The sequence below is a fragment of the Maylandia zebra genome, linkage group LG2, assembly GCF_041146795.1.
Source record: "Maylandia zebra isolate NMK-2024a linkage group LG2, Mzebra_GT3a, whole genome shotgun sequence".
In the NCBI taxonomy this organism is placed as follows: Eukaryota; Metazoa; Chordata; class Actinopteri; order Cichliformes; family Cichlidae; genus Maylandia; species Maylandia zebra.
Window position 1 is genome coordinate 39,629,258 of NC_135168.1, and position 17,669 is coordinate 39,646,926.

The 17,669-nt window shown below is 36.9% G+C and overlaps 1 protein-coding gene and 1 long non-coding RNA gene across 4 annotated transcripts; both read right to left on the reverse strand.

Annotated features, from left to right (window-relative positions):
- Positions 1-3,118: 3,118 nt before the first annotated feature.
- On the reverse strand, positions 3,119-13,345 carry LOC143413952 (T-cell surface antigen CD2-like). The gene is made up of 5 exons (XM_076877442.1): positions 13,269-13,345; positions 6,141-6,458; positions 5,717-5,974; positions 5,428-5,634; positions 3,119-4,739 (listed from the first exon to the last, which is right to left on the reverse strand). The coding sequence occupies exons 1-5, from the start codon at positions 13,315-13,317 to the stop codon at positions 4,609-4,611; spliced, it is 963 nt and encodes a 320-aa protein (XP_076733557.1). The 5' UTR covers positions 13,318-13,345; the 3' UTR covers positions 3,119-4,608.
- LOC112435142 (uncharacterized) lies at positions 7,623-10,814 on the reverse strand. Of its 3 annotated transcripts, XR_013093016.1 has the most exons (5): positions 10,531-10,814; positions 10,053-10,088; positions 9,545-9,695; positions 9,088-9,178; positions 7,623-8,493 (listed from the first exon to the last, which is right to left on the reverse strand). It is a non-coding gene; the product is annotated as an uncharacterized LOC112435142 (long non-coding RNA). The 3 variants fall into 3 exon arrangements; XR_013093017.1 differs by having other exon boundaries at positions 9,088-9,173; positions 9,545-10,088; XR_013093015.1 differs by having other exon boundaries at positions 9,545-10,088.
- Positions 13,346-17,669: the final 4,324 nt, after the last annotated feature.

Sequence of the window (17,669 nt, forward strand, 5' to 3'; positions counted from 1 at the left end):
TGCAGGGTAAGTTGCATCTTTGGAGAGAATACCTTGGGGTAAATTGAGCCAGCATATTTTGATCTCAGAAACTGTAATGCTATATAAAAGCTAGACAAATTTAACATATTTAAAATTATTTTACAATATCAAAGGCCAATTTTATACAAGCCACACGAGCACATCGAAAGTCAGTTTTCTTAAAAATGGCCAAGGACCAAATGAACTTGTTGAAGCTACCCACTGCTGTACCTTCTGGATGTACCACCAAGTTTTTGTGGTGTGGGTAGTTCTTTTTTTATGCACATCTTCTCGAGGGATGACTCTGTCACAATTGTCTTTGAAAGTGAAGATGGGCTTTCCATTCACAATCCCATTACTACTTCACCTTAAACACTTTGCACCAGTGTCAGTCAGCACCATCAACCAATCCATGTAGTTGTAGGATTTGATTTTGCCTGCAAACGTCATAATGACAATCACAATTACTTTCAATTATATGTCAAGCTATACACTCTAAATAAGTACCCAACTTTACTTCTTTGTGAACTATCTGCATTTTAATAACTGATAATGAGCATTTCCAGGGGAAATAATTATTGTTCCCTATATACTTTTCCTTAAATGGACACTTAACCCAACCTGCCTCTGATATCCCTGCTAGCTGGATCAAAATGTCATTTCTTTGTGCATATTCAAATACCATGAACTGGATTTTGAGTATGCACAAAGTAACGAACACATAAATGCTGCTAGTGCCTTCATATGTTCTGCCAGCTCTCTCTCCATAACACTTGATTGACAAGTCCAGATCTTTTACATCCTTTTATAGCCTTATGTCTCTTCCATCTATCTTTTTCTTCTCCACATATTGTTTTAATGTCATCATGAATATGTTCATCTTCCTCGCCACTTGATGAATGGACTTCCCCTTCTCACATCATTCACTCTGTCCATGTCCTGTAAAGGAGTGAAAGCCCTGCCTGTCCTCCCTATTATAACTCAATGGCATGATGGTCTATTTCTATTTTTGGTCTGAAATAAAGAATGTCACTGTGAAAAACGGTAAGTAATAATAATAATAAAAAACAATCAATAAAATAATATATTTAAAATATTCATAAGTTGGGCACAAAGCACCACACCATATAGACTCACAGTGTAGCTTACCAAAGCACTAAAACATTTGTGAAATGTTTTTAAACCTGTCTGTAACTGTTTAGACAAAACAATCAAAAAACCTTGATCACAGAAATTTTACCTTGAAAGGCAAAAATCGTTTTTGAACTTAAATATTCTGATGTAATGAGGTTCTCTTATTTGCAGGATTAGTAAAATGGCTGACTCTTCAAAAATGTGCAGTCACATGACTGATTTCTTCTATGGTTCACTAGAAACAAGGGGTACAAATCACCCTCTTTCTCCTATTGTGGGAATAGCAGCATGACAATTTTCAGTATTTTTTACACAATGTCGCCCTCTAGTGGGAAATGTTTGGACTTTATCATTGCTTCGTTACACTGTCCTTGCTTTTATTGTATTTTCCTTCACAAAAGACTTTACACTAATGTCAAGAACTTACAATATTAAAGAAATCCACCAGTACAGCAACATTTTCCCATACCAAATAGTTTGAAACTACAGTACATTAAACCTTAACAAAATAAAAGTACAGTGAAGTACATACTCAGTCCATGCTTAACAGGTTTGTGTATCTGATTTTATTTTTTAATTTTACAAGCAGAACGAACTCAGTGTCTCATATTTATTTCTGTGCTATTGTGATAGCGTGATGGCTGTGGAAGCTATAGCTCTGGCAACTGTGTTGAAAAAACAATAACTATTATTCATTTTTATTTTTACTTATTTATCTCAACTTCCTAAATCACTCATTTCTAAAATTACAGTATTGTTTAAAAACATTTTAGGACATTTATTCATCTATTTTTTGCATTTTGCGTGCGGTAAGATGGTTTAAACATGAGGAGGGATAGTGCCTATATTTCACAAAACATGTTAAAGATTGAGCTGCCAGGGGAAAAGAAAATGAAAAAACCACAGAGAAAACACGTGGATATCCTGAAGAAGGATATGCAGAGGGTTGGTGTGATAGGAGAGGATGCTAGAGACAGGGTGAGATGTAAGCAGATGATCGCCTGTGGTGACCCCTAAAGGCAGACACCAAAATAAGAAAAAAGAATTGGGCACTGTGATGTTTGTCTTTTATGCCAGGGGGCACTGCACAGAATCATTATTTGTGCGTCCCCAATGATACTGTACTAGTGTAGGAGGAAGGAGTTTAGTAACTTATTAGTACCTCATCACAGATTCAGAGATAACAAAGAGTAAAATATGTGTATTAACACTTTTTTATGTTGCAGTGTGGTCTGAAGGTCAGGTTTTTTCTCTATTTTGTTGGTGTTTGTTGGTGTCATTGGGGTTGCCCAAGACTTAGGATTTAATGTTAAATAATGCTTTGCATGCATGTTTTACATTGCTTCATCATTGTTTAGAGCATTGCTGTCATGGTTCTCAGGATCTGGAGAGGGTGTGGTGTGTGTTTGTCTCAGCCTCTCCAACAAGGCAGAACTGGACTTTGCTTCCCTGCCTCTGAACCCGCCCTCACAGCACACCTGTGGCTCATTCATGCTGATTCTGCTCTGGCTTCTCATCGCAAGCATTTTTCCTGGCAGACTACTTAAGACGGCAGGAGATGCTGCTTCCTCGCTGGATTGTTGCACTACCTAGTGTCAGTGTAGCCTAGCCTAGCCTAGCCTCGCCTCGCCTCGCCTCGCCTCGCCTCGCCTTGCCTTGCCTTGCCTTGCCTCGCCTCTTGAGTATCTTTTGTCATTTCCCAGAGTTTCCTTCTAACATAGTTTTCCCTGCCCATCTCTCCTGCTGCCTGGATTCCTGTGGATGTGTGTGAGTGGGCATGAGCATGATTGGACTGCCTGAGTGAATCACAGACTGTAAAAGAGGAGAGTGTGTGCCTTCCCTGGACCTTCCCTCACCTTCGGACCCCCAAACCCCCTGGAGCCCTGTATTACCTGTTCCACTGTATATATGTATATATTCTCACAATAAATCCTTCACCCTCTCTCTAAAAATCAGAGTCCTGCGAGTGAGTCCTCTGCCTAACTGAGAGTGACAACTGCATGTTTTTATTGAGAAGCTTTAATTAATAGCTTTATTAAACAAACATCTTTAAGGAACAACAACAACAAGCACCATGGAACAAGAAGGGAAACTTCCACATCTTCTTACTGATAAGTTTAAAGTTATGTTCACTTCTTAGTGGTCACCAAAGGCTTTTGAATCAATACTGCTTGTGATCATGGCATCATCAGGCCTGTCTAAATTTAGAATCACATTAGACAAACTTAAAACTGGTTTATACTGGTGTGAAATTAAAGACTGAGCTTAATAGTGATATTTTGTTTGCAAAGATAAAAACTTTAAGTGAGTACGGGCTATTATAAGTCACATCTACTCTTCACTTTGTAAAGACTACTCAGAATTACTATTTTAAACAACTAATGTGAAAATTGCTGCAACATATGATTTCTTTGTCGTACATACTTAAACAGAAGTCTCGTCTACTTGTAAAAAACATGCAAACTAATTGCTATAACAAAAGATACAAATAAGAGTTACTTGTGTTACTCAAAAGCTTCAGAAATCTTCCCCAAAACAGGTTCCATTCTCCTAAAAAAGCCACATATGTACAATTAAGGTAAAAACACAGTTCAAAGTATAGTAATACAAGTGTACATCAAAATGTAAAATGTGTATTTTATATCTTGCCTTCTTTTATAAAATAACTGACAGCACACATTCAGAAACTGTTTCAGTTGTAATAATGAGAGAACAACACACAGAGAGAAGTCAGTCACCTATAGAAATAGCCATGTTCCTATCCAAATGACAGGATGTTTAAAATCTGGATTCAAACATTAAAGTCAAATATGACCATTTAAAAACCTGACCGTCAAGCAACAGGGACACCTGGACACGAGTGTGGAGCACAGTGGTAAGGTTAAAATGGTGTTTGTTAGACAGAATTTGCAACCACTTCTTTCTTGGTGGTAAACTGGCGGCAGGGACGTTATCAAACACTGATCTCAAAGAGTGGTTGAGAACAGAAGAGGAAAAACAAATGAAGACTCTGCATTAGTCCACCAGAACAATATCATTAGGATTTTTTCTCTCTTCTCTTCCCATGTTATTATATACAATGTTTGCTTCACATTTATCCAGATTTATTAAGACACTTGCATTTCTTAGAGAAGAGGGGGCTGATCCCCAGATATAAATCTAAAGACAGGCCAAAGATGAATAATATTATTATTATTATTATTATTGTTGTTGTTGTTGTTGTTGTTGTTGTTGTTATAGTAGGGACAAAGTAGCCCATGAAGGTGTCACAGGAAGCTAAAGTGTCTGAATAGAATTCAGTCATCATTAATTTATTCATATTTGTTTTGTTCTTTATGTGCTGTTAGCTGGAACATTAGCTGTGTTTCAGCCACAGACTTACATGAAGCAACAACCTTTTGGCATCTTGATGTCACCTCCTCCTTCGGTCTGCTGTCAGTGGTGCAGTCGGTGTAAAAGCTCCAACCACTTAAATCATCTTCTGTTGCTTGAAAACTTGATTTGGCCATACTCCACCTCCGCCTCTGCTCTTTGCTCAGCATCCTTCCTCTGACATTTCGTGATAATGACATGAGCATAGGTTACTTCCTGGTCATCTTCTTCAGCTGCAAATTAGTAGGAAGAGGTGGCACAAACATAATGTTACAGTCAGTGTATTAGTACAGGAATGGTTTGACTTAAAGAAGAACTTTCACTCTCATGTCTGCTGCTGGAACAGTTGATTAGTTTTACCACAAAGGTTGAAGGCAGTGTGTGTGATTCTAACTGGTGCACTTTAAAACTAATTAAAATGTTTCATTGGTGAACTCACGGGTTGCCGTTTTTTGAGCTGTTTCCCCATGTTTTTAGTTGTTGTGTTAAAGCTAGCTGATTAGCCATACCAACAAATTTGACTGGCATATGACAGAGGTATGATTAAACTCTTGGCAAGACAACTGGTGCGACATCTTGGCAAGACAGCAAAAAGGTTTATTAAATTTTTTTAAAATAATTATATATGTTTAATTAATCAAAGTGGAGTGGGGAAATGGAAAGTTTTGTACCTCTTTGTTCTGTAGGTTTGGTTTTTTGCTTTATGATGTGTTCACAGGCACCTGCTACACCCACAACTAACAAAATGAGCAGTGCTGAGAGAACACCACCGATCAGTGGTAAATAGGCTGTTTGTGGTGGTAAAAAGGACAGAATAAGACAAAAACAAGTCAGCAAGTCTGAGTTTTTATGAAGACAAACAAAGAAATAATGAGAAACTGGCATTAGTCAGTCTACTGTAGCAAAGTTATTTTCACTTACTAATGTACCATGGGTTATCACTGCTGACAGTTTGATTGAAGGGTTTGATCTTAGTGGGGTTTTTATTTGACACTACGGCGGTCTCCTTAGACGTAGCAGTTTGTTTGGGGACTGTTGTTGGTTTAATACACAGGGTGTTATTGGCTTCATACACCCACCCTGATATCTGTTTTCCATTGACTGAAGTGCAGTTAATGAAAATGAAGCCTGAGAGCAAAAACGTATAATTAATGAAAGACTGAGTGACCAAAATGATCATATTTGTGATTATCACAGTGTTCTCACTCACCACAGGTAGATATCCTCTCCTCTTTGGAGACATCACTGACGTTGTTCCTGACTGAGCAGACCAGATGTCCTGAGACGTGCTGTTTCAGAGTGATGATGTTACTCTCATTATTTCCAGAAAAGAGCTCAGCATCTGTCAGTGTGCGTCCATCCAGAGTCCAGCTGTACTGAGGACTGTCCCCTCCCTCAGAGGAACAGGACACCCTCATCTCTCCCTGGGACAGACATTCAGGGTCCAGCAGGACAGAGGACACAGGAGCTGAGAGAAACACACATAGATGAGTTTCTTTAGAGTCTCTAATAAAGAATAGGGAAAGCATAGAATACAGGGAAATGTCGTGAGATATATTGTATAGATTATTGTATAGATTACCACAACAATATTTTATTTACATCTATTAATGGCTTAATTTCCCAACATTTACCTTCAATAAACAACTGTAAAATCCGCTCGTCTGATGATTTTCCATCCGAATCAAAGGTTTGAAGGCTATAATTACCACTGTCTGTCCTGTTTAGTTTATTGATCCTAAATGTTCCATTACTTGGAAAATGAGCTCTCTCTCTTATGGTATTAGAAATAACCGTATTTTTTCTCACATCTAATATTTTTAATGAACTCTTTAATAATTGGTATCTATTAATTTCTGAAGTGTTGTCCATCAGCTGGATGTCCACAGTTCCTCCCAAAGCTCCATAACACTGAGCTCCATCCCGTCTGCCATCACAGTAAGTTTCCACACCTGCAAAACAAAAATAAAGTTGTCATAGTTGTTAGTTTTGCTCAGTAGATGAACAGATGTCCACATGCCTGATGCAGTAGCCTGAGTTCTAGCCAGAGGGCTTTTGCTGTGTGCCCTGCTTTCTTGTCTCCTCTTTACTGAACACTATTTAACAAATGTAAGCAATGTTTCAGAGAGGATATCAGAAGTGGTAACAAAAGGAGATCAAAGCACAAAGTAATGGTTAATAGACCTGTACACCAGAACTATAAGACCAGGAAGACCAACCTGAGGAGGCTTACAACTCAGTGCTTCTGGATTTATGTGTGCTTGGCTTTATACAAGGCTAATATTGCACTAATGACATTTACTAAGAACTCAAGTCACCATCAAATGTGGAATATCCCACACTTGATGCACTGTCCATATCACAAAGATCAGAGTGGAGTGACCATCAGCCACTTCTTGTCCATCGATGACATTATGCTGTATGACAGGAGTGACTGAAACACTGACTCACTGATCCACCTCACCAGGATCTACACTGAAAAAAATATGTTGTTGGATTTACTTAATTCAATGGTGGACATTTGTTGCACACAGATGTTTTGCTTCGGCAGCAACTTAAACAATTGAGTTAAATTAACACAATTTATTCATGTTCAATAAACTTGTGCAATTTGTGTTGATAAAATGTGACTTAAACATGTTTTGATGAAGTAATTTGAGCTCTTGGAATATTTTAATCCTTCACAATTTTCTCACGTTATCCCAACACGATTCAATAACTTTTACCCAATACTACTTGGTCACTTAAATACTACATGTTATCTTCAAATTACATTTTGCTATTATATTCTAGTATCAAATACACAATTTTCAAATGGAGGCCTTATAACAGATTGTATTGTTCTCTTCCAAGATGGTTGCTGGCATCCACCAGTAACCTTTCAAAACAAAATGTCTAATTTCACTGCATTGACAGTAGGTAAAGAATTAAACTGACATTACTCCTCCACTGAATCTACATAAATCAACAGTTAAATAATGTCAGTTCTTCCGTGTTCTCTGGAATCAATCACAGTAAAGAAATTGGACTGTTTCTTTTGAAAAATGTTGGGAAAGAACAAATCAAAACATTCTATTTAAGGCCTCTGACATCAAGATTCAGTTAATAAACAACAATTATAACTAAACAATTTGAGGTAATGTTAGTTTCCATTAACATTAAATTAGGTTACTGAATTGGCAAACACCTTCCTATTAACACTACCCATTTTACCCCAATAACTAAAGAAATTAGCACTTGCAGGTCAAAACCTTTATTCAAGAGATGCAAAAATAACATTGATACAGTGACTGTCAAAAATTACAGCACTGATCATACTGTGACATCTTGGTTCAAAACAGCACACTTAGAAATATTCAACGTTCTTTACTTCAACTGAATAAAATTGAAAATACCATTTCACACGACCCATATGGGATATTTAGACTGTATAACTGTTCACGCTACATCTCTTCACTAGTAAAAGAAAGAAAAAATACAAAGACAAATTTAAAAATGCTGCCAAACAGACAAAGAGAACTTGTACAGAGCAAAAGGAAAAACAAACAACAAAAAAAACGGCTCGTCCTCATGGCAGTTGCATAGTATATAAAAATGAACCCTGCGATCTGCTCCTGGAATTGAGCTTCAAAAATGCAGCAGAACAAGTGTGAGATTTAAATGTCCTCTCACCTAGAGCTGATCAACTCACATGCATAACAGTGAGCTTCGTTGCAGGAGCAGTTTTGTCTTAGTTGTGAGCTTTTCTTGAGAGCTGAGTTGCATCCAACTCCATTACCACCCTTTGAATCACCTCAAAAGTGTAGCAGAGTTGTGATGGGTAACTCATGTTGAAGGAATAAAAAAGGTCCAAACAGCATGGCTACTGCAAAGGTCACGTTATCCAGATCTTGAAGAACAACATCAGAAAAGTCATTGCCTGGCGCATCTCTGGAGACAGATGTTCATTGTGGTTTTCTCAATCTGTGCAGTGGCCTCAGTCAAGTCCTGGTTAAACACAAAACATTTCTTTAAGATTCCTTTTTAAACTCATCTCTTTTGAATCTACCAGTTCTAATGTTAGAGTAATTTAAACCAATGCAAGCAACATAGTAAATAGCTATAGCCAAAGAGTGGCCTGCCATGCTGCCATTCATGGTCTAACAGAGTTTCTAAGAGAGGGTGAAAAACATAATAATTTCAAATGCTTTACATTAGTTTTTGTTAGAAAGACACCGGCCCATCAGAAATCCAGGTTATGTCACTCAGAAGATGTTAGAATTTAGACTTTCAGCCCCACAATTTGGTTAGCTGTTGGTCAGTTGGTCTTTTTTTTTTTTTCAAACAAAAGCTAATGTAAATACTGGTGGGATTTTTCTTTGTTCACTAGAATGACAAATTTAAAGTTTTTTCACACTGATGTGACCCCTAATACAGGGGTGGGGCCTCAAGGGCCGGTGGCCGAGTTCACTACCAGGCCTCATGTGAACTTCAAATTATTAAAGAGGACTACTGGTCCTAACCAGTCCAATGAGGATCAAGTGGATAACTAAATGCATTTCTAAATGTTGCAAATCCACAACCTACTCATAAAACACTCACCATGAACTCCTGCACCAAGATGTTGCAATTGTCTTTCACACAGATGCGGAGCACTTTGATGAGGGACTTCAAGCATTAATGTCATCCTTGACTATTATAACAAAGAAAACAGAGATTTGTGAACTTTTCAGTAGCACAGAAGAAAATGATCCCAGACAAAAACTCTTGACTTTTTAAACCAGTCAACATGCAACACCAGCATCTACAAAGCAATATCAAAAGTTCCTGTTTGACATCAACTTTATGGATATATAGTTTCCAGAACATTTATTTTTAAAAAAAGATAATTTTTTCTCAGTGGGCCAGTAAATGCATGACGAAAATTATGGCATCCTTTTAGTGGAATCGGTACTCACAGGTAATAGTTGACTGTTTCAATGGATGTAGCATAAAAATCTTTTACTGACCTAATGCAATACATATACACTTTGTAGTTAAAGAATTTTAAAGTTCTTACTGTCATAATGGCAGCTACATCCTTTAGCTTTGTGCCCTGTTCCCCCGATCACTTTGCAAACACTTTCAGCAGACTGTCAGAGAGAAACTCAGCTCCGTCAGAAACCTTGACTGTATGCATGGTTGGGATGCACTGGAATGCTGCATTTTATCTGAAATGACATAAAATTATTTTGAAATAACAGCAGGCACTGTGCTTGGTTAATCAGTAATGTTTTGTTGAATAAAAACTGTGTTTCCAGATCTTATGGGATTAAAAAAATCCAAAGATGTTTGTTTCTGATTTGCAACCCAACAACCCACAAGTTACAACCTCATTTCAGTTCAAGTGTGCATTAATGCGAGTCCAGTAATCACCTTTCTGGCAATACATACAGGTATAAGTTAAACCTATGGCAGATTTTGGATCTCTCAGTTGTATTAATAGGGTGAGTATGCATGCACCTAATAATTATAAAAAACCTATTATAATTAAGTTACAGAAACGAAAATAGAATATACTTTCTTACCATAACACCTTGAACCCACAATCCATCAGCTGACTCCTGGTGAAATGCCGAATAGATGTGGTCTCTCAATGTGCATCAACAAAAACAAAAACAAAAGGACAGCAGGTGAGGGCAGGAGGGGTAGGGATGTAAGCTAGCATAATGCCGCTGATGATATTAGCTAAAGCTATTCAATGTCCAAAATCTCACTAACACCACGGTGCAGTAAATACACAATGTAACTGAAGAGTCAGTTGGCAAATCTATTCACACAGAAAACCAAATTATGTTATGAGTGCCTCGTAATTAGGTTTAATGTGATATTACGGCTCTTGTGCCAAAGACAAATTCAAATGAAAAAGCGCCAATTCTTTGACAACAGATAAAACAGCAAATAAGCTAACGGCTCTTTTTTAGCATGTTACATGGCGACACTCTAGACGTTTAACTACATTTGGCTGAAATATGGTAAAAATTAATTCAAAAAATCAAGACATACCAAAAACGTAGAGTTGGCTGCTCGACTTGACTGAGATGGATGCCTTTTTTAAACCACGATCCAAAGCCCGCGAGATGAAATCACGCGTGGTTTCATGAGATTTAACGTTGCTATCTTATTAACTTACTTCACCTGAACATGATATGAACAATTTAATACACCCTTTCTGCATATCATGTAGTTTTTACACTATATAGTTACATTTAACTTTAAAACATGAGGCAATTGTGTTAAATACATGCAAGATGCTTACATAAATCCAAGAGATGGCCAGTCCCTTTTTTTCAGTGTACAGTGAGGAGGCTAGGATGTCATTCTTTATAAATGTGGCAAAAAGGTTGTAAAGAGAGACTGATGGGGTGGAGTTGCCATAAGGACATACAGGACACACAGAAGAAGTGCTTGGGTATCCAACAGGTTAACGAGAGCTACATGATAAAGACACAATAAAGTCAGACACAGTCAAATACCTCCAGAAAGTAATAGAGGTGCTAAAAAATGTGAGCCATCAATATATATGTCTTCACGTCATCAGATACCAAACTGGAATAACAAACTGGCCACAAGAGGAGACATGAAAACTCCTCACAATGCCACTCAACATCCTTCCTCTGATTTCTTCAATTTCCACTCAAAGGTCTGAGACTCTGTGAACAGATGTGGAAGCTGCTGTTGAAATAAAAAAATGGCTCCCTGAGGTGAGTTGCTCCAAAACAGCTGAAGACAGACAGTGATAAGGAACAGGAAGTGGGACCATCATGTATGACTGACCTGCAGATATAGCATCAACAGATAGAGGGAAGAAAAAGAACAGGGCCTAAGCACTAGAATTTAGAGGAAGGAGTCACATCTAACAGGGCTCAGAGACAGAGCAGCGTACAGTAACAGGGCTGGGACAGCGTACACTGACTTGCACAACCAACTACAAGAACATTTGTGCTGCATATGATCCCCAAATCCCGATAGGAGACCCCACTGAAGGTGGTTGAGAACAACAGTGCTAACTAAGGTCATGTGGAACTTTGAGTTCCACATAGACAGACAGCCAACCATTAACCACTCAGACATAACCACCGACCAGCAGCTGTGATACATGAAGCAATCCTAAAATCCAGATAAGAGACGGCAACATCAGAATGAAGGAGCATGACAAAACTAAGAAGTAACTTTTTTTCAGACCTAATTCTGATTGTACTGAAATTAAGTATGAAATAAGTATTTTTGAAACCTTGCATAAAAAAAATTTGGTTGCTCACCATGAGCTACTCCGAACATCAGCAACAGTCCAACTGCAGCTTCCATGTCAACTGTTCAGTCTATGTTGACTCAATCGGCAGCTTTCAAATCTTTTCTCTCAAATAAGCAAATCTGTGATGTTACTGATTTTAACAGACTGCAGTTAACAGACTGTTAGTGCTCAGCCTGAAAGGAGAAATCATGAAAACGTTGGCTTTAGGTTTTAGTGAAGTGGTAAATAACGTCTCACATGCTGAGAGTAGGAGAATGAATTGACATTAGTTTTTCTTCCTCCTTTAACCTTCATGAAAAAGAGATTTCATATATGAGAGTAACAATTTAAATTCCTAAGAAATAAAAGTTCCAGACTTAAAATGAAATGATACATTTCAGAAATATGTTTAGATGAAAAAATAGACACAAAATTAATGATAGCACATGTTTCATCTCTAAAAAGAGTACAACATGAAAGTAGGATGCTTTCAATCTCTGTCAAACAGATAGTTCAGCATGTTGAGCAACAATGGTTTGAACATTCTTTGCACTGCACTGGTTAATGTTATATTTAAAAATGCTGATCACAGAAGAATTTATACAAATTACAGAATGTACTGTTGGAATTAAATATTGCTTTAGTTGAATCTTAAATGGTGCCATGGGGTCATTTAACATTCATATCATTTAAAGTTTAATTGAACAAAACTTCAAAATATCTGATTGCTTTTGCAATAAATGCTTATAAAAACTAATCCAGATTCAAAACTACTGCTGAAGGATTTAAATCACAGTATTTCTTTTTTCATAAATGTGCACTCTAGTGGTAAATAATCATTAGCAAAAAAGTATTGTAGCTAATATTTGACATTTATTAACATACAAATAATTATTTTCCCCCATCTTAACTGTGGAATAACATTAAATTATACGGGCTGTGACAAAATGTGTATCTGATCCCTTTTTATACTTTAAAGAGGCCCGAAGTTTGAGATAATTTTACCAATTGAATTGATCAGTATTGTTTTTATTCATATTGTAGTTGTTATTTTAAAAACTAGTATATTATAAAAAACCAGTGCTCAAATACAATTTCATACAAACAGGTGCCACTGGTCAGATGACTTTATTTGAAGTGATGATCTGATTCCACTTTCGCTAAAAGATAGACGAGTTAAAATTACAGTCATAACCTTTGAAATATAAAAATGTGTTATCTAAAATATCAAGCATTTGTTTGGAATAAAAACAAGATGATTTGACTGTAAATATACTTTTTAGACCCATGAACAAAGGTCCAGTGACACCAGGTCTGGGGATGATGTATCAATAAAGTGCCGCATGAAATGAAAAAGCAGAACAGCTCATCCTCAGATACTCCCAGTGGCATCAACACAATGCCACCAACCTGTAAGCTGCAGAACTTACTGTAACACTAAAGACGACATCAAAATCTTTGTACTTATTACCACAGCACAGCATGCTTTGAATAAGTAAACACAGCTCACCATAAGAGACTCCTAATAGCATCACGAACAGTACAAACACAGCTTGCATGTTTTTTCTCTATTCAGCATCAGTCGACTCCGCAGGCAGCTCTTCTGCTTTACTGTGATGCAAACAGACCCAACCTACACTGACCATGTTTCCTGTTGATGAGAAACCTTCAGATCAAAACATATACATTTAGACCAAGCAGGATGTGGCTACTTCAGAATTTTTTTGTGTTAATTACTAAAAGCAGTTGCCAATAAATTTCATTGCTTGTCAATACTGATCAGCTTCAGATAAGTATGTATGAACTCAGACCAGACAGGATGTGACCAGAATTTAACTGCAGAGAAAGAAAAGAGAAAAGTTTAATTTAAATTTAATTCAACAGCCCCAAACTAATCATGTAATTTTATTGTCCAACTAATAATAATGCCGTTTCATTGACAGTTGTAATATTTACAGCTAAATTACACTGACAACTAAAATATGTTTATTTGCACGCGGAAGCAAGTTTAATGGGGATGGCATAAAACAGAGTGTATAATAAAGCCAGACATGTTTAATTTAATACATCTTAATAACAGATTTCATCAAACCTTGAAACACATTCACAGACATTTATGATGCCCGTGTTACTCAGTGGTTTTGAAATGTTATCATAAATAGAGGTTAAGTGTTGTGTTTCACCATAAAAGAACAGATTGTCATTGTATGTAGAAGGAAGTGAAACAAGAGAAACGGTCACCATACAAAACCAAAGGTACACATGCATCTTTTACCAAGAACAGCCAGTCCATTATTCTTCTGGTTATATTCCGCTCGTCTATATTTAAGTGTAGACTATGAACACTTGGCACAGCAGAGGTTTCGTTCTTATTATTGTTTTTATTAATAACAGCAGCTTGTAAAATGTGATAGAGAGCAAGAGAGAGAGAGAGAGAGAGAAACTTCTGCTTTCATATTGTTCACTGAGTTGTTCCTCGTTTCTTTAGAACTTGTTTTTTAGACTATTTTTAATTTCTTTTGTTTTAGTAGAGAGACAGCTGCTTGTTTGGCAGCCTAGGCGTGTTTGATGAAGTTCCCTCTTATGTATGTCAGTGTAAACATCAGGATATGAGTAAAAAGCACCCCTTGAGCTGCAGTGTGACATCACGAGTGAGCAACTGGTAGCACTGCCGCTCTGTAGGTTGTTTCTCTAAGTGGCCTGCCTTTAACCCTATTGATTAGTTATTTTGTTCAGCTGCTATTTTAACTAGAGTAAGACAGTGACAGTGAATCTTGTTGTTTTTAAGCAATGCCTGGTAATAAAGTGTTTTAATTAAATGCCTTGTGGTGTTCTAAGTCCTGTCACCTAATTTTCTGTTTTCTTTGGTGCAGCTCCATATTATCTTCAGTTAGTTTGTTTAATAAACTTATTGAAATTGATTGGTCACGCCTCTGCCTCGTCAGTAACGAGCATGAGTGCCTTTGTAACTGGTGAAACTTTGCACTAGTTAATGTCGTATTTCCTGGCGTGTAACTCCACCCCCAAGTGGCGTTGTCAGTACCATTTTGTTGCCTTTTCAGTTTCCTCCTCCTTCTTGCTTCCACATACTTATTTCTGATTATGTCCATCCAGGTCACTCCAATGAACATCCTGACACATTCAACTTTGCTACCTCAAGCTCTGACTCTTGCCTCCATCTCCAAACTATAAATCAAAGCAGGTCTCACTTGCATCTTGTAAACCGGTGGTATCTTGTATTCTTGTGTCACAAATCTTCCCTGACACTTGTCTCCACCCACTCCACCCTACCTGCACTCTCTTCTTTACCTCTGTTGTGTACTGTCCATTCAATCAGCTTGGTGACGTTACATTTTTCAGATGGTCCACTTTAAAAATTCACCTGAAGAAATAAGAGAATTCAGTAAAGACGCTTCTAATCTTTTATCACTTCTTTTGGATTTCTGTAAACAGATGAAATTGATCAAACATAATTTAGCAAATATTTAATGTTTTACCAGAAAAGGTAAATTTTGTAATAATGAGATTATTAAGAGTTCAAAAGTTAACTTAAAGGTTAACATCATGTGATTTTACTCTAGTCTTTCGTTTTTGAAGTTTATGGTTTTAATGTTGTTTCATGGCAACACTACACATGGTGATAAATTACATTCACACTATGCTGTTGACTCACATGTGTCTGAACTTCATAGATTTTCACATTAATGTTCCTGTTCTGAAGTTGAGTAAAATGTCTCAGGCCATCCTCCTCTTTAAAAAAACAAAAACAAAATCAAATAGCCCGAATCTTCTAAGACAAAAATCCTTGTTTAAAGCTTAGTGAAACTAAATGTTTCAGATGTTTGAATTAAAAAATTGACTTGACTGATTCCACCTTTACCAAGTTCAGATTACATTCACAACCTTTGTAATCAAAGCTTCCACAAATAAAAATGCAGAAAACCCTCACAGCTTAATTCAGCATGAGGTGCTTAAGTGAGGAACATAATTTGCCAAGAATATAAACAAAAATGTGTTGTTTTGTCAAATTTCAGTTGATAAAAGGTGAAACTAGGTGTTGGTGTAAGTTGCAGAACTCATTTCAATCATCAGAACAGAGTCCTCTGGATCTCCTCTTGTTTGCGGGACAGCAGAGACTTCAGCTTTTTCATTTTTCTTTTTCCTCCAAGCGAAGTAGATGTAAATACCAATTAACAAGAGAATGACCACAACTGCTCTCAAACCACATATAAGCAAGGAATTATCTGTTCAGAGACACCAAAATCACATGTTAGGCAGAGCTGTGAGTTTTCACTTACTTCTCATGGTAAGAAAGAAGAAAGTGTGTGAAATGCACTTCACACACACACAGTTCTTTATAGCCAGATGACATGTTTATTTTGAGTTTTCGTTTGTTGTGACAGTCCACAGTCTGGACAGCTCCGGTCTCAGCTGTTGCCAGCTTCCCCTCCGCTCCTCTCCCATCTCACTAAAAAGGGGAAGGAAAACCGTCATCAGACCAAACGCCATCACTTGTGTTCTCACCTGCCACCTGCCAGCACCGCCCCATTGAGCTCACTGCACCACTCCTTCCCTGCAGCCCGAGCCCGGGACCACACCTCCGCCACAAAGTGATGTAAATGAATCCAATTTACTGGAGTTAGTTTTCACTTACTATTGTGCCATGTGCCATCGCTGCAGGTAGTTTGATTAAAGGGTGTTATACTGTATTTTTGTGAGTTAAATCATAAAGATTTTCAAAACCATGTTAAATTTCTATCAAGTTCTTGAACTCATTCCTTACCTTACCTTGAATGAACAACTGTAAAGACTGCTTGCCTGTTTCTTTTCCATTTACCATCTAAATCAAAGGTTTGAAGGGTATATTTACCACTATCATTCCTGCTCAGGTTATTGATCCTAAATCTTCCATTACTGGGAATAAAAAGAGACCTACTTTGTATTATACTATAAAGAACCTTATTACACAGTCACTACAACCACAATTCACTCACAAAGTTACACTAACAATGAACGTCATTCATAACTAATTTATTAACTAACTAAAAAAAATAAGTCACACAAACTCTCCAGTTCAGTCTAAAACAAACACTACATGTTTGTTTGTTTTAAAAAAATGAAAACTACAGGAGTGGAATCATGACTGATGACACTGTTGGAGAAAACAACATTGTCACTATTTCTTAATTTGTATGTAGAGTTCAGTTAGTCAGTTGCTAAGCTTTTAAATGGGAAATACCATAATAACAAAACATGATATCCATAAAACTTGAAAAAATTATATAAACTAAAAACTTCTTATTCATTCTAAACCAACAAGAATTACCTTGAATTAACAACTGTAAAGTCCATTTCCTTGATGATGTTCCACTTGAATCAAAAGTTTAAAGGCTATGATTACCGCTGTCATTCCTGTTCACTTTCATGATCTTAAATCTTCCATTGCATTGAGAAAGGAGAGATCTATGTGATGTGGAGTTAGAAATACCCCTTTCTCTCTCACATCCAGTATATTTAATGAATTCTTTAACAATTGGTATCTAGGTATTTCTGAGGAGCTCTACCAGAAAATCATCAAGAAGAATTTCAGGACATGCTCAGAAATACGACAAGTCCACCTCTGAATGGCTCAATAAATAAATATTTTTAATATATATATATATTTTTTTTTTAAATTAAGGCTTTGAAGTGACCTTAGTCAAAGTTCACACGTAAATCCAATTAAGATGCTCGCTTCACAGTTCTTGCTGCTAAGGGTCACACAACCACTTGTTAAAGTTATGAAGTAATTACTTTTTCAGATAGGAGTGGGTAAATTTGGGTAACTTTCTTTTCCTCAATAAAAAATTAATAATTTAAAAAGAATGGTGGTCACCTTCTCGAGTTATCGCATTCATTAGAGTTTCAGATT